We start from the raw sequence: 18,068 nt of genomic DNA, 5'->3' as shown, positions 1-18,068 counted from the left end.
ACCTCATGCTAATCGCATTAGCCTACGTTAGCGCAACCATCCCGTGGAAGGGACACCGATCCCAAATAAGTTTTAAATAGAAAGTTACTCAAGTAAAAAGTCACCAAGTAAAATACTACTTGAGCAAAAGAAAGTATTTTGGTTCTAATTATACTTAAGTATAAAAAGTTAACATAATTGCAAAAATATACTTAAGTATCAAACAGTAAAAGTATAAATAATTTAAAATTCCTTATATTAAGCAAAGCAGACAGCACCATTTTCTTGTTTATATATATTTTTTTACAGATAGCCAGGAGCACATTCCAACACTCAGTATTTGCAAAAGATGCATGTGTTTAGTGAGTCCACCAGATCAGAGGCAGTAGGGGTGACCATGTGTTCTCTTGATAAGTGTGTGAATTGAACCATTTTCCTGTCCTGCTAAACATTCAATATGTAATGACTACTAAATATTTATGGAGTAAAAAGCACAATATTTTCTTTAGTAAGTAGTCCAAAAATATAAAATAGTAAAGTACAGATACCCGCAAAAACAACTTAAGTCAAAATACTTTAAAGTATTACTTATGTACTTTACACCACTGAACATAGCACTAGGTCATTAGTCCAGTGGGGTGTTCCAGAAAGCAGGATCATTAAGTTAGCCAGCTAACTATGGTAAGCAGTTAAATATATCTTGATTGTCTGATTCATTTAGGAAGCTTAACTTGTCTTGAATATGGGATGTTGATTAATAAGTAAATTATAGCATGCCAATTCCAAATCTATATTCCTCAAAAATAGGGTTATTTTTTGCATTTTTAGGACAGTTAGCTGGCTAACTCATTGATCCTCTTTTCTGGAACAACCCCCAGGCAAATCAGACCCACAAACCAGAGTGCCAATAATAGGTTTATTTCATAATGTCAATATTGTTTTAAAAAAAAAAGCCTTGACATAGCCTGGATCTTTTCTTCTGAAATTGACATACACATGTCGTATTTGCAGTGATTTTTAAAACCGTCTGAGCAGGAGAAAACAAATAAAGGCCAGAGGAGATGTCTTCTAGTACTAAAACCCAAGCAGGTAAAAAAGGCTTACACCACCCCCCAATTCAAACCAACCAATGAATGTATACAATTTACACATTGAACTCTGAATAATCAAAACAAATATTTACAAATCCTTTTATCAAATTTGTACTACAACAAATGTCCGAAAGGATGGCAAAGGGGAGAAAAAACAAAAACGATACATATTTTGGCTTTAGCCACACTAAAGCATTTTGAAACTATGACAGAATACACACTCACTACCTTTGAAAGCATTCTAAATAATGAGAAAATGAAATCCTAAATGATAGTCATAACATTACCAGTCTCCTCGCCCCGATGCCTATTCTCATAAATATCTTTAGTGTCACCATTTCTGATGGCTGATCGGGGTTCTTCTGTATGCGATAGAAAGATGGCGAGTGTGTTTTTGTTACTTCACTAGTTTAGATAACAGGAGTCATTCAATCCATAGTGAGACCCGAATAAAATGTCCCCTTTTCGGTGGCTGAAGTGTAATATAAAACTACCACTGCTGCCAGCACAACACAAGCTAAACATTTCCCTTCGTACTGTACAGGAGAGAGAAAAAAAAAATCATTTTGGGCAAAATGAGCATTACTGCCAAGAGTGTCAGTGTCTATATGGAGCAGTGATACGAGTCAGTGTCTATATGGAGCAGTGATACGAGGCAATGCAGTGATGAAGGACAGTTTGTATTCCCATACAAGTCTAAATGGTTGGTTTTGTTTGCTACATAGTATCTAATATTTCACGCATCTTAGGTTCCCTTGTTCTGAGCTGAAAACATCTAAGGACCTGGCACAGGTACATCTAAGCCTACTGTAGACTGAGCTCAGGTAGCATAATTGTCATGGATGTTTGCACCCATGTGTCCACATACAAGGTTATGGAGTAAATGGTATCAGAGCATGTACAACAGGTAGCCTTACCTGTATTATAGTTATACCAATTGACTCAAGCAACGCAACAGTAAAATGAAGCATATCGCGCTGATATGTCAACTGTGGTTTGGCCTAGCGTCTAATGCAGTACATGCAGTGAAACCTGCCCTCATTTACTCTCTAGAGCCAAAAACACTGAAGCTTTCAACACTGTTTAAACCAACTCCTTAGCCAACACACAAAATCAGTCTTGTAATGGTTACTTTCAAGGCAAGCATGAAATGCAAATCAATATTGAACAGACAACAGAAGAAAAAGAAAAAAAAACACTTGTGACCATATTCCCGTGTGGAAACAGAGTGTCAGCCGGAAGGCCACTTTATAGTGTGTGTCGATGGCCCTCCAAAACTGATAAGCTCGGATACACACTAGCCTGCGTCCAATCTGGCAGGTAGCTCGACCGCCTCGCCAGTCAGAAACAATCATCAGAACAAAAAGAAAACAAAAAAGTAACAACCAATGGACCTTTGAGCTTCATGTACTCAAGAAATCTTCTAAAAATAAAAAGGGAACGGTAGGAACAGAGAGATTTATGCATTAGGTTTTGCTTTAAATGAGTGAAGGAAAGGTAGTCCATAGTTCTTTCTCGTGTCTGAACAGACCAGTCCCAGTGCCGGGGGGGGGGGGGGGATAGCCCTCTTTGACCAGCCTCTTGGCCACGTCTTGGTAGGCGATCTCAATCTCTTTGTCGCTGGGGCAGGTGTTGGTGAACTCCTCACACGTATAGACGTTCTGCAGGTACTGCCAGATGCCCGTCATATCCTTGGGAATGTCAAAGCCTCTGTACTTCTTGGTCACCACCTGTGGATGGAGGTGGACATTAACTTACTTCATCAGTCTCAGAACAAACGTCTAGAGAACGCATCCCTCTACAGGCCAAAAGTGGTACAACATGACTTGGTAGCAGAATGGCATATGCTACCAAGATTCCCATACATAAGATGTTTTGCAAACACCAGCATTCCAGCATTGTGCTACCTTATCAGCAAAGGTAGCTTTGATAAGTGATCACTATAATAGTCGGTCAGGCTCACTTGGGGAATAACGGCGCCGAGGAGATGGCAGACGTTTTACGGGCTCCTAACCAATTCTGTACGTCAGCATTTCACGGTAAGGGCTACACCGGTTGTATTCGGCGCTTGTGACAAAAAAAAATAGATTATGGGTGACGATTTGGCAGTCATTTTTATTTTGAGTTGGAAAATGTATGATAGCAGTGCAGTATTTGGAACAATCTCTGGTTATCACGCTTTCTTCCCTCCATCCCATTCATTTCCCCCATATGGATTTTACCCTATGACAAACAATGTCAGTAGCCTATACCAGGGTTTCCCAAATTCAGTCCTGCCCTCCCCCCCCCCCCCACTCTAGCACTACACAGCTGATTCAAATAATCAAAGCTTGATAAGTTGGTTATTTGAGTCAGCTGTGTAATGCTAGGGCAAAAAACAAAATGTGGGGGGGCGGGCGCAGGACCGAGTTTCTGAAATGCACACACACACGATAACATACGCACTATACACACGTACACAGATTTATCGTTGTAGATATGTGGTAGTGGAGTATGGGCCTGAGGGCACACAATTAGTGTGTTGTGAATTCTGTAATGAATGTATTGTAATGTTTTTAAACTGCCTTAATTTTGCCGGACCCCAGGGAGAGTAGCTGCTGCCAAAGCAGCAGCTAATGGGGATCCATTATAAATACAAATATAAGGAAATAAGTCAATTGAAATAAATTCATTAGGCCCTAATCTATGGATTTCACATGACTGGGCAGGGGTGCAGCCATGGGTGGGCATAGGCCCACCCACTGGAGAGCCAGGCCCAGCCAAATATATATTGTTTTTCCCCACAAAGTGGCTTTATAACAGACAGAACCCCCCCCCCCCCCCCATCTGGAAGAAGCCGGATGTGGAGGTCCTGGGCTGGTGTGGTTACACGTGGTCTGCAGTTGTGAGGCCGGTTGGACGTACTGCCACATTCTCTAAAACGACATTGGAGGCAGCTTATAGAAGCGAAATTAACATAAATTCTCTGGCAACAGCTCTCAGCTCTCTCTCACACACACTCCTGGCTCATTTGGTTGTATATTCTACATCACTATGAACTTAAGATATTGGGCATACTACAATTATATTTAATACAGGTGTGGTCATGATCCAACAAGACCCCATTTAGTTGTTTGGTGGCCATATTGGAAAAATACTTGTGTGTGATTGTGTGAAGCCTGGGATGGCCGTGTATCTACAAACCTTTTTTAATAAAAATAAAAAACTGTTTTAGCAGTGTGTGTGAAATGTGGTGCCTCGATCACCAAAGTTGCAACACAAAAACATAACTGCCCCACTACATGGAATTCTATGGCTAAGCTTAAATTATTCTGTCAGTGGCATAATATGGGTGATTTTTAAATAATTATAGCTGTGGCTTTCAAAGTTGGTTATATTTTCAGAATCACTTGTCAAACAATGTATCAAGGGTTCCTTTTTAAAGCAATGTATACTGGTAATTCTGATATGTACCCTAGAGGTCAAAGGTCAAAGTTCTGTTGACCTGAACATTCAGAAAAATTGGTCTGATGGATAGCTGTGAATCAAAACTTTCCAATTACACATGGTTAAAAAGGGTACACGTGACCAACAACTTCTTGTATACTGACATTGACCGTAATAGGGAAAAACGAATGGGAAGGAGGGAAGAAAGTGATAACCGGAGAAAGCTCCACTTCCCGCAACGACTACCAGACATTTTCCAACTCTAGGACCATAGACCTTCAAAGAACTCACTATGACACATTGTAACCCCAAGTGAGCCCAAAGGCCCAAATTTGGGGGTCTGGCTCATGGACTACATGGACTCTGCTAATGTGTATAGAATATCCTGTTTAATGCCCTCAGTCTCACCTTGACGATGTGCAGCTTGGGCAGGAGGTTGCAGTCAGCCAGTGTCATCTCATCACCGTCCAGGAACTTGCGAGTGGAGATTTTGATGTCCTCGATGCTGTTGTGGTCGATCTCGTCAGGCAGTGGGGAGCGCAGGTACTCATCCAGCTTCTGCAGGGTCTTCAACAGCCCACGCTCCAGACCTACAGCACAACAAGGAACATTCATCATCTCTCATTACACTATCGCAAAGGTCAACTGCATTATAGCATTCACAAACCAGCCTGCCTTGTGTTGAATATTCTGGACCCCTTCCCAAACAGACACTACAAGAAACACACAGCAGAGGGCAGCATTTCATAGCAAGATGGCAGAACTAGAGCTGCCTTGCATAAGTACTTTCACAGACATTCCTCACTGACAGTTTTTAGCATTTTCTTGAGACCCCAAATAAGGCATGGTCCATGCAGGCAACATAGATAGCAGGGGTTGGACTCATTGTGGTTTATTGAGCAAATTCTACTGATTTCATTTGATTGTAGAGTATGTAGCCAGTTGGAGAGTGTGTGACGAGGCATGTGTTTTACATTTTAAAGTCTTATAAAACAGGGCATGCTTATCATTCAGATAGGACTGTCAGCAGTAGTGTTGACATAGCCCAGAAGGAATTCAAAGCCAACCATCACGATGGGTCAATATTACAGCAGGGTGGAGAATAGAAACCATCCAAGATACAGTATCAGTTCATGTCCTTTGGTATGTCATAAAACAGCTGACCCCAGATTAACATGGCATACAGACAGAGAAACATTAGCCAATATGACCGAGGCAAAGCTACAGTATACCATCACCTGGTGTCTTGTACAAATCATGTCTTCCCATGGTCATAACACAATATGATAGGGAAGAGAGGTGTGTTGAGCTCATGTCCATCTCTCTCGGTTGTTTTTACCAGGCTGTTTGGATGGGGTTAAACAATTGTTTTAAAGAGAGCCCAGCCAGGTGACATGGGGGACAGGGGAATGAATGGGCCTGGGGACAGAGAGAGGCCACCCCAGAGAACAAAAGCCCTGTGTTCCCATGTCAGACCCCCACTCTCACCCAGCCACCAATCACCTCAGGCTACCACTGTCACTTAGCAACCACAGAACTCTTCCTGCACCACAAGTGTAACTCCATTTCTAAGTATTGCTTGTCCACTGACTTCTGAGTAGTAACCTGGAACTAAAATGTGTATGTATATATATGGGGTTATATATACACACACACACACACACACACACACACACACACACACACACACACATCTATCCATCTATCATGTAGGGATGGTAAGCTCACCCTCGTTGGCATCTGGTTTGGAGTTCTTGATGAAGGCTGAGAACTTGGCAAAGATGTCCATCCCAGCTGTGTTGGACTCCGGGTGTCTGGTGCCAAGCTTGGTGAACCTACACACACAAACCGATGATACACCTGGTTAGATCTGACAAGCAGAGTGTATACTGTACCGTAGGTATATACTTGTGGAGGCAGTCTGATGTGAAGTGCCTAGTGGGTGTGAAATGCTGTTGCCAACCAGACGACTCACTTGGGTGGGCTGAGGACATCCTCTAGGAACTCCTCGATCTTGTTGACGTCGGTCTTTACCTCCCCATTGAAGGTGATGAAGGGAGGGTGTGTGCCTGGGGCCAGGTTCTGGAGGTCTGCAGGCTTCCTAGGGAGCAGAGAAGAGAGGGGATTTAGTGGGCATGTCACAACGCACTGGTAAATGTTCAAATCAGCCAAATGATTATCTTATACTGTGTTAAGGGATAGCCTGGCAGGTAGGAGCGTTGGGCCAGTAACCGAAAGATTGCTGGATCGAATCCCAGAGGTGACGAGGTAAAAATCCGTCATTCTACCCCTGAGCAAGGCAGTTAACCCACTGTTCCCCAGGGGCCAATGACATGGATGTCGATTAAGGCAGCCCCCCACACCTCTCTGATTCAGAGGGGTTGGGTTAAATGTGGTAAACATTTCAGTTGAATGCATACAGTTGTACAACTGACAAGGTATCCCACTTTCCCTCTCCTTGATGTTGTTGAAATGTCTGTCTTGTTTGTATGGATGACTTCACTGCAAAACCAAGTTTTACCTAGGGATAATAAAGTTTCATACTACAAAACTAAGCCATCATGGATTACTCACTAATCTATCATTTTATATCCCTAAAATCCATCTAGTCTATCTACTCTTTAAAATCATCAATAATCATTAAAGCGTTATTCTGTGTCTCCCAGGGCCCAGTTCCATTGCAGATCAGTGGAATTGGCTGTGGCCAATAGACAGCACACAAATCCCTGTCCCCGTCTCATGCTAGACTGTTCCAGACCACTCTGGCCCTCTACAGTCCTCGCCCCTCACACACCCTGGGTTGGACTTTATTTTCAACAAGGTCATGTACGCGCGTGTCCATGTGCATTCTTCTGTCCACAGGGCTTTTTTTGCTTTGTTCCAGATGTCTCTGGGAGGTGAGATATGATGAACACACAGAACATAATGAGTGAGTGATGAATGACCAATCAACAGCACATAGCCTAGAGTCATGTTCCATAATCATCCACACAAAAAGACATAATTACAAAGTAAAAAAGCAGAAAGAAAAACAACTATTGTGTCTGCTAATTATCAGGGTTGTCATGTCTGAGCAAAATTGACCAAAAAAGGTGAGGCACAAATTCCCTTTGATGCAGAGAACAGCCTACCACTAATCTAGCCATAGACACCGCTTCACATGCAGGCCATGTCACCATGCAATGGTATGTGCAAAGTACAGTGGTTACGGTCTCCCTACAAGGGGAGCTGTGCAACAGACTCGTAAGACCAACTAGTCACAGGGGCACCAAAACAGGAAGTGACCTCAATCCTTTGGCATGAGCACAGGAAGCACCCTCGCCCCATGGCAACATTAAGGAACAGTGGAAGGGGGTAAGTGTACCCTCAAAAAGATAAATAAAAATGCATTCATGTGTTATTCAAATTCAGCCAAAAAGGCTTTTTGAATAGTTTTCCAAAGCAAGGTCATAACATTAAGGTTAGAAATTGTACTGTCCTTAAGTTCCATACAGCAATAAAACAGGATTAAATAAGACAATTTTGTGCAATACTTTGCCTCGTTCTGTTGACTGGAGAGTGACCACACTACTGTGTGGAAAAAGTGAAGCCTTTATCAGTCATTTAAAAAAAAGGCCAAAGCAGTATGTGGTCAGAACTGAACAAAGACATGTTTGACAAAAGAGGGGAAAACAGACACTTAAGTGGGCGGACATCCTCCACTGCCTTTTACAAGAGCTCTGGAAGCTTGTTTCGTCTTACACACCCTCACACACAGTTCTAGATACATATGCAAATACATTCACAGATAGCCAAAGACAACTTCCCTGTGCTTCCAAATGGAAAAGAGAAGGTTGCTCTGTGTACTACCCAGTCTTGTTTTGTTTCCAACTCTAGATTACCCACCGGACCAACCCTGGCAGAGGTAGCAGTGTTTGAGCTTTCTCAGGAGAAGAGATGCTAAGCGATGCATAAGTATCCGCATGGCTGAGCTATACCCTCTACAACACTTCAGAGCCTCCTGTATACTATACTGTCAGTCAGACAGCAATGATTTAAGGCACATGGAAATCAAGTCCATTACTATATCTGAAAATAATCACACATACTGTATGGCAATAGCCCTGGTCTGGGAAGAGGAAAAACGAAATCAGGAAGTGTTCAGATGATGCATTGAGGAATATAATGGTTGTGCAAGGAGCTGCCAGGCAGCCTTCTACAGAACATTTACTGCACTTTCAGCCAAGACTAAATAGACTTCAAATGACTATGGGAGGGGAAGCTGATCCTTTTAGATTCTGCTTTGATTTTAGAGTAAGAAAAATACAATTTACCCGCAAATCTAGGGAGGAAGTGAGCACAACCTCAAATAGCCTCTCCAGAATGCAGCTTGTTTATTTTCCAGATTTCTCCGGGTTGGGAAAGGTCATGGGAAAAACAAATAAGCAGTAAGGGTGGTGAAAATGTTTGAGGTGGGGTTGGATCAGAGTGTTAGTGGAGAGCCCAGAAAAGCTCTGAGAGACAGAGACAGCGAGAGAGAGAGAGAGAGAGAGAGAGAGCATTCCCCTGGCTCTCCAGGAGCAGAGGAAGTGTAGAAGGCTGACCCCTTCTGGGGGAATGAGCTAGCTAGCGTGACGTGGTGGTGGAGTGAGCGAGAAGGCTAGTGTAACGTGGTGGTGTGTATTCTCCCTCACCTCTTCAGGTCCACTGTGGTGACGTTGAACACCACTCCCTTTAGCCACAGGATCATGAAGAGTCTCTGTGAGAACGGACAGTTCCCGATGCTCTCGCCATCACTTCCCGCCTGAGAGAGATAGGGAAGAAGGTCAGATTACATCAGCATTATTTACAGATAATGGATGACACTCGCATGACATTGTGTTTGTATGATAGGCTCCTGTAAAACCAAATAAAATGCACCAGGCTTAATCGATTAGAGAAGTGGTTCTCAAACTTGACCCACAACCCCCCCGAAAAAGTGGTTCAACCCTCACAATCACCGCACACGCAAACAATCTCTGCGCAAATGTAGCCTGTCATAACTAACGGTGATGCATTTTCAAAAAGCAAGATAAAGAAAGACTGTTTTACACCTGCATTTTGAGCTGAATGTAATTCATGTTTGCAGCCAATATCAACTAGGGAGGTCACTTCTCTGGAGTCCAGAGCAGGATCAGACAGAAAGCACGGTCTGTCTGTAGCCTTTTTCTTCCTCACAAATAATACATTCACCAGAATGTTTACGTCTTCATCCCATAATTATTGAAGGCAGTGTGATGTTACAGACATCTTTAGACATATGTGAATTATGAAAATGATCAATGAAAAAGTGGCAGGTACCCCATTGTTCTGGTAAAGATGCATCTGTAGCAGACTGAAACGAGTGCTTTCTGGTCACTAATCTGGATAACAGTCAAGATACGGTTCTGAACAACAGATGTGTTTTTTTTACATGAATTTGGTGCAGTACCGTAGTTCAATGTTATTAGCCAGATCGAATAGGCAAAGGTATGAATATAAAACACAAATATACAATGAGTGTACAAAACATTATGAACACCTGTTCTATCATGAAAGACCGACTAGGTGAATCCAGGTGAAAGCTATGATCCCTTATTGTTCACCTGTTAAATCCACTTCAAAATCAGTGTAGAAGTAGAGGAGACCGGTTAAATAAGGATTTTTAAGCCTTGAGACAATTGAGACATGGATTGTGTGTCATTCAGAGGGTGAATGGGCAAGACAAAAGATTTAAGTACCTTTGTACGGGGTATAGTAGGTGCCAGGCGTACCAGTTTGAGTGCTCCAAAAACTGCCACGCTGCTTGATTTTTCACTAACAGTTTCCAGAGTTCATGCCCCAATTTAGGCTGTTCTGAGGGCAAAAACAGGGTGCAACTCAATAATAAGGTGTTCCTAATGTTTTGTATGCTCAGTGTATAAAGCCTATTAAAATACTATGTTTCACACTCAGGACCCCCAGTTTGATAACCACTGGAATAGAGGCAGAGAATCAAAAATGACTGACAGATCTAAATGAGTCTTGTAAGCAGGGTCCCAATAAAGTCAAGGTTGAGCCTTAAATGCAGAAGGGTCTTGGAACACTGATATTATCAGACCTCGATTGTACAATTTCCAATGACCAGTGGTGTTTTACTACACTGACCCAGCACAGGTCTATTTTGAGCAGAAAATGATTCTTCCACACAGTTGAGAGACTATCTCCCTGACACCCAGAGAGCAGGCTGACCTTTGTCTCAAACACTTTAGCACACTTCCACAGCAGCCTCCGTTCTTCCACACTGGCAGTCAGCCAAGTGGAACACAAACCCCAGATGTGACTAAGACGAAGCAGGACAGCGTCCTTGCGTTTCATTAGACCATGTATTTGAGTGGGAGGGGAAGGAGGATATGTCTGACAGTGCTTTATCAGCCTGCTTGTCCTTCACATATTTTGAGTTGTAAAACAACATTTAGTTCTTAGAAGAACTGTTATCAGACCATCCCTGGACATGGGGGGAAAACAAGTAGAGATCCACCACCACCCAGGGGCTTTTCCCTTCCTCAAATAGATCTGTTACTTTTACCTCCACTGAAAGACAAACTACTACTGTGCATTGGAAGAATGTACACACAGACCTCCAGTCCAAGCAGTAAAAAGGAGGCAGTGAGCGGAATATACTAAACACTCCACTGGCAGACAGTGTCCTATAACACACACCAGATATATCTCCAGCTACCATTGCTAGCAAACACTCCCCCCTCACCCCCTCCTCAAGTGGTTCCATATCAATAGGGCTCTTCAGTACAGGCAAATGCCAGTATCCAGCTTAGAGTGAGTGAGTGGGGTAATAGATGTGGGAGAGAAGAAGAGACGGGATCCCAAGGAGTTTAATGCAACTAACCTCTCCTCATGTAATATTAATATGTTACACGTGTACAGTAATTACTAAATTAGGAAAGTGGGTAAGACTTAATTTGGATAGTTTGTAGAACATCTACAGATGGACTATCAGTAACATTTTAACTAACCCTAACCTTTATCCTAACCCCAAACGTAACACTTAGCCTAGCCCTTATTCTAAATGTATCCTAACCCCAAACGTAACACTTAGCCTAGCCCTTATTCTAAACCGTAACCTGATCAAGCAGTTGCTTATCAACAGATTGTCTATCCAAGTAAAGTGTAACTGGAAAGTGAAATTAAAATAATCATGAGTAAAGATCTTGTGTAAGCAAACATAGTATAGCTAGAAAAGCCAGTAGCCTTTGATTTCACTCTAGTAAATAGAGTATTTTCAGTTAATGCCAGCTCATTCTGAGTTTGTGCTTTGATTTCTGGCATTGACAGCGATACCATACTACTCGCATCATCTTGCTACTCTCATTATTGATCGCTCTACAACTATTTTCTGACATCAGTCCAACTTCATTATGTTATTTCCTCTTAAGCGGATCAACTCAAGCAGTCGCAGCCCCTTCCACATGGTCCGAATCTTCCCCCTTCCCAGATTTACACAACTGGTTATGGAGTGCTCCATAGAGACAGTGAGCTCAGAGGAAGGCCATTCTCAGAGCCAGTTCATTCTGAAGAATGCCCAGTATTCATCCATTCAGAAGGGCAGGGACTGAAGGTCATCGGAGCATTGACAAAAGGAATTTCTTCCCTTTCCAACTTTAACAAGTCTTCACTAAACTGAATGGTTGCACATTCCCTCTTGGATCTGTGTACTTTTCAGCCACTTTGTATCTGTCGATATCCTCTCGCCTATCCATCCTCTTCATATTTCTTTCTCTTGTGCCCTCTCTCCCTCTGACCAGCGCAGAGAGTATCTTGAGGAAATCTCCTCTCAGATTCAGCCCCATTCCAACAAAGACATGCATACACTAATTAAAATAGCATACCACAGACTTGAGTTATGGACTGACGGACCTGTGCCGAGATCGGGCTTTCTGGAACATGAATAAAATCGTATTACTTCACATGGATCCTACGTCAAAAACACGTAGCCAAAAATATAAAATATATTTATTTTAGTTTTTTTTTGGCCTAAAGTTATGCTGTGAATGAATAGGGGACTTTCCAGACTATTCCAGGCAGTGTGTCCAGCTAGCAGCACCCTGCTGTTTCGCTCCCTCTTTGGTGTGGAGGTCTGGTGTGTTCTCTCCGTTTGATCTGCCTGCTGCTAGAGGCTGGAGTTGCTGTTCTGTTCTTCAATATCTCAAAAAGGTTGTATTCGATCACAGCCTTTGTTCAATGTCCCCTCCTTTTGATTCCATTACTGTCCTGTGTATGAAAGGTTTGCTATCAAATCGTCGTATTGCTCTGTTTGAAACCTCAGGTAATTGTTAGCTATCAAGAGTCCAGAGAGATTAATTATTGTTGGTTAATGTGTCAGGGGCAGGAATGACAGTATGACATGATGACTGTTCCCATGACGATGGAGGACAGACTCGCATGACAAGCAGTCCATAATAAAGAGGTGATTATCATTTCAGTAGTTTCCATGTGAACGGCATCTGAGAATAAAATGCTAAGTAGACATAAGACATGGATTTCAGCCATGTTTAGAATACAGTGCCTTTCCCCCCTCATCAATCTAACACAATACCCCATAATGACAAAGAAAACAGGTTTAGAAATGTTTGCCAATTTATTAAAAATAAAACTGAAATATTACATTCACATATGTATTCAGACCCTTTACTCAGTACTTTGTTGAAGCACCTTTGGCAGCGATTACAGCATCAAGTTTGATTGTTTATGACGCTACAAGCTCGGCACACCTGTATTTGGGGAGTTTCTCCCATTCTTCTCAAGCGCTGTCAGGTTGGATGGGGAGCGTTGCTGCACAGCTATTTTCATGTCTCTCCAGAGATGTTCAATCGGGTTCAAGTTCGGGCTCTGGCTGGGCCACTCAAGGACATTCAGAAACTTGTCCGAACCCACTCCTGCGTTGTCTTGGCTATGTACTTAGGGGTTGTTGTTCTGTTGGAAGAAGAACCTCTGCCCCCAGTCTGAGGTCCTGAGCCCTCGAGCAGGTTTTCATCAAGAATCTCTGAACTTTGCTCCGTTCATCTTTCCCTCGATCCTGACTAGTCTCCCAGTCCCTGCCACTGAAAAACATCACCACAGCATGATGCTGCCACCACGCTTCACAGTAGGGATGGCGCCAGGTTTCCTCCAGACGTGACACTTGGCATTCAGGCCAAAGAGTTCAATCTTGGTTTCATCAGACCAGAGAATCTTGTTTCTTAGGGCTTTAGAGTCTTCAGGTGCAGTTTGGCAAACTCCATGCGGGCTGGCATGTGCCTTTTACTGAGGAGTGGCTTCGGTCTGTCCACTCTACCATAAAGGCCTGATTGGCGGAGTGCTGCAGAGTCCACAGAGGAACTCTGGAGCTCTGTCAGAGTGACCATCGGGCTCTTGGTCACCTCCCTGAACAAGGCCCTTCGTCCCCGATTGCTCTAGGAAGAGTCTTGGTGGTTCTAAACTTTTTACATTTAAGAATGATGGAGGCCAGTGTTCTTGGAGACCTTCAATGCTGCAGACATTTTTTGGTACCCTTCCCCAGATCTGTGCCTCGACACAATCCTGTCTCAGGGGCTTTACAATTGCTTTGACCTCATAGCTTGGTTTTTCCTCTGACTGTGGGACCTAACATAGACAGGTGTGCCTTTCCAAATCATGTCCAATCAATTGCATTTACCACAGGTGGACTCCAATCAAGTTGTACAAACATCAAGGATGATCAACGGAAACACGATGCACCTGAGCTCAATTTCCAGTCTAATAGCAAAGGGTCTGAATACTTATGTAAATAGGTATCTGTTTAAACAATTTAATACATGTCTAAAAACCTGTTTTTCGCTTTGTCATTATGGGGTATTGTGTGTTGATTGCTGAGGAAATCTTTTTATTTAATTTTAGAATAAAGCATTGACGTAACAAAATGTGGAAAAAGTCAAGGGGTCTGAATACTTTCCAAATGCTCTGTATGAATGGAGTAAGCAGCAGCTTTAGGGGTGAGCTCAAACAAAGCCAGTGCTCAGATGGCCAGCCACAGTAGAACAGATGAGAAAATATCAGTCAGAACATGGCAGGGATCTTGTCCACTGGAGGCTGCAGACTGCTAAAGCAGACATCAAAAACAGGCCTCGGTCTGATCTTCCAGGTACACATCAGAGCTGCAGAGAGCCAAGCCCTAGTCTGTTACTGCCACAAACTCCCTGCAGCCCTGCCTTCTCTGAGATGGAGGTTGGGAGGGAGAGAGAAATGGTAGAGAATAAGGGAAGACAGAAATAGACTGGTGGAATTAGCATAAATCTAGTTAAGCAGAAAGGGAGACAAAAATAATAGATTGAGTGTGTGAAAAGGGTCTAGGGGAAAAACAAGCAGAGCGCAAGCCAACCAAGCATTATTAGCGGGCTGCTTGGTGCTCTCCTCATCCCCCCCCCCCCCCATCCTGGGCCCCTCACTAGGGGCAGGGGGTAGAAACTAGTCCGGAAATGAGGATGCTTGTAGCGGTGCATTTCTGCTGTACGTCCCCTCGGACACAGCTGTATCTTCAACACACAAAGAAACAGTCTTAAGACATACGAAGAAGCTGATTTACAGTGAAGTCGTGTAGATATTCACAAAGCAACAGAAAAAAGGGTTGAAGACATTCAAATCAATAAGATTACTTATTATTTAAAAATATATATTTATGAGCTACAAACTTTAAAATACAAGCCATCCGATTTTGGTGTATTTGACAGACACAGTAGCTGTGACACTAGTCGTGTCTGTTAACTGTCATAACTAAATCATGGCTTAGTTCCATCTCTCAGTGGTGTAACAGGCCCTCCAACACGGTTCTCTCTCAAGTATCCATTGCTTTGAGCAGTGTCCCAGAACCGTTGCATTCAGCATTGTGAATACAGAGCTCCTTTTGGGGAATACCCAGCAGAAACTGTTTGTGGACAGTTCTGCGCATGTTACTGGATAAAAAAAAAAGACCAATAAAATTTAATGAGGTAAGAAATTATTTTGGGCCAGCACCTAATATGGTCATGAGATCACACGTACGTTTATTTTCAGTGATTCAGCAGTGATCATAATTTCACATTTTATATGTGGTAAGAAAACTGCAATCCCACAGTACTTACTGAAAATTATTACTTAAGTCGGCCATTATTCACTACATGATTTAGCCTATCCATTTATCTTATTCATTTTCAGGTTAAAATTAGTCAGGAGATGATGATTGCATCATATTCCAAATAAATTGTGCCAATGTTCCTATTTTACTTACAGCAAGCAATACATGCTACTAGAACATTAGGCTTCTGATACAGAAGCTTCTGATATACATTTTCTATTTAACTAGGCAAGTCAGTTAAGAACAAATTCTTATTTACAATGACGGCCTACCGGGGAACAGTGGGTTAACTGCCCTGTTCAGGGGCAGAACGACAGATTTTGACCTTGTTAACTCTGGGATTCGATCCAGCAACCTTTCGGTTACTGGCCCAACGCTCTAACCACTAGGCTACCTGATTCAACAAAGAGACACAGAGTTGTCCGTCCAGTGGAGAGGATGACTCATGCCAAAGTCACTGAAGGTCCAGGGAGGCCCATCGGAGCACAATGGGACCTCAGTCATCCCCCTCCATCACCCATCTACAGGAGACAAGCACAGCCACGTTACCAGTGTTGCTGTGACCTCAGATCATGATATCCCTTTCACCCTCATGGAGCTACTTCTATAAATGACCATCTTGAGGCATGTCAAGTCTGATGACACTAGGTTTTAAGCATCAGGATGTTGTAATAGACTGGCTACTCGGCATTTTAACTGCCATTAACAAAAATGTCTATTCTTCCTCATGTCCCATAACATTTTATGGCTAGGAACATCCCAGCAATAGAATCATGAGCTGTCCCACTCTGCCTCCCTCTCTCACAAACACACGTTTGGGAATGTATAAATTACCAGTTTTCAGTGCCTTTGTAATAAAGATCTACCTAACCTTTTTAAGTCCTCAGAGGCCAAATCGCTCCACCAGAGTGGTGGCTGATCAACGCTTCAGACCAGGACTGGTAGCACGTCTATTGTTTTTCCTTTGGAGAGTTCTGTCCTGTCTGATCCAGGCCTAATTTTAGTAACATGATGGTCATGTCCTCCCCTCCACTCACAGTTAACATTCTAAATTGGGTGGGCTCGAGTTCTGGCCACACTTTTACCGAATAAGGAGCTTGGTGGGGGTCAGCCAACAAGTGTTCCGCTGCTCTCCTCTCGCCCCGTGACACAGGCGGAATGTCCTCTGGGAAGGGTCACGTTATGTTATGTCACGCCTCCCCTAGGCTGGACAAGCATGCAAACTAGGTGTGGCTGGGCTGGGATGACTGGGGCAGCTGGGACTGACTGGGCTGGGATGACTGGGTCAGCTGGGACTGACTGGAGTTGGGCTGGCTGATGTAAAGCTGTTACTTTGAAGGGAAGGGACTGATGCTGACTTGGCTAGGGCTAGGTTTGTGGTCAGAAGGATGAGTGTGGAGAAGTCCGGCCCTACAGGAAAGGAAATGCGTCACACCCTGGTGTGGCGCTGACTCATGTGGATGACATGGAGTGGAAACCTAACGTCTCCCAGACAGACAGGCCTACAGAGGTAGAGGACTTCAAACTTGCAACATTTACGTTTCTTTGGGACACTGACCAAGGGGTGGAAAGGGATAAGATTTAGCTCACTCCGAGTCATCAACAATGTGACCCATTACTCTCTCCAGGTTAAGAACAATAACAAAGTCGGGTATGAATTTGAGTGAAACATGATTCAGGTAAAGTTGGAAGCAAATAAGACAGAAACCAGGGAAGGGAGAAAGACCGGCAGATGTGCAGGAGAAGTAAAGACGAAACAATTCCTGCTGATCTGTGTGACGGTTGTTTAAAGAGTGTGTTCCAACACAAACTCTGCCCTGGCCGGCTCACACCGAGGTCTGGGTGTACTGTGACACTCCACCTCGACGCAAACAGACCCCAAACAGGTGACTCAGACATACACTGCATTCCTCACCTTCCCCCTCACTCTATACACGTGTACACACACACACACACGTAAAATACCCCATTTAGCCTTCTACAATCTGATAGAGGCAACTTTAACACTAAATGCAGTGATTCCCTCAAAAGACCACTGAAGTCCAGACCATTCTGAACAACCCCTTGGCTCCAGCATTGTGCTATAGGTGTAAGTCAGTTCACATGGCAGCAAAGCCTGCACCATCGCCATAAACCAACACCAGCCTCAATTGACATTTGAACTACAGTAGGCATGGCTCGCTATCCCCCATTTTACCAGTGTAAAGCGGGATGTGAAACATAAGCAGATGGGATCGAATTGGGTTACACTGCCTGCCCTCAGGGTAGATTCCCTACATTTCTGAGGTCCAGCACTCGAGCACCCTGTTAGCCAAGTCGATGTACCAGAGAGATAAATGTCAGAAGCAATGCCCATCTGTAAACCTGATTATAACTGATCTATAAAAGTTGTATTTCTGTCCGAATTGTTGCCTGCCCTATCCCAACACATCCTGAACCCCTCTATGTTC

At 43.3% G+C, this 18,068-nt stretch overlaps 1 protein-coding gene across 1 annotated transcript in view; it reads right to left on the bottom strand.

Annotated features, from left to right (window-relative positions):
- Positions 1–881: 881 nt before the first annotated feature.
- The window catches only part of LOC139530716 (chloride intracellular channel protein 4-like), a 29,123-nt gene continuing 11,936 nt past the window's right edge, over positions 882–18,068 (bottom strand). Inside the window, exons 2-6 of the mRNA XM_071327359.1 lie at positions 9,170–9,279; positions 6,472–6,597; positions 6,225–6,331; positions 4,905–5,086; positions 882–2,800 (exon numbers count right to left, since the gene is read on the bottom strand). Coding sequence (XP_071183460.1) covers positions 2,549–2,800; positions 4,905–5,086; positions 6,225–6,331; positions 6,472–6,597; positions 9,170–9,279 — 777 coding nt within the window. The 3' untranslated portion in view covers positions 882–2,548. The remainder of the gene's footprint in view (positions 2,801–4,904; positions 5,087–6,224; positions 6,332–6,471; positions 6,598–9,169; positions 9,280–18,068) is intronic.

The sequence above is a fragment of the Salvelinus alpinus genome, chromosome 9, assembly GCF_045679555.1.
Source record: "Salvelinus alpinus chromosome 9, SLU_Salpinus.1, whole genome shotgun sequence".
Lineage (NCBI taxonomy): Eukaryota > Metazoa > Chordata > Actinopteri > Salmoniformes > Salmonidae > Salvelinus > Salvelinus alpinus.
The sequence above is the reverse complement of the archived record's forward strand: the minus strand, read 5'-3'. Positions and strand labels throughout refer to the sequence as shown.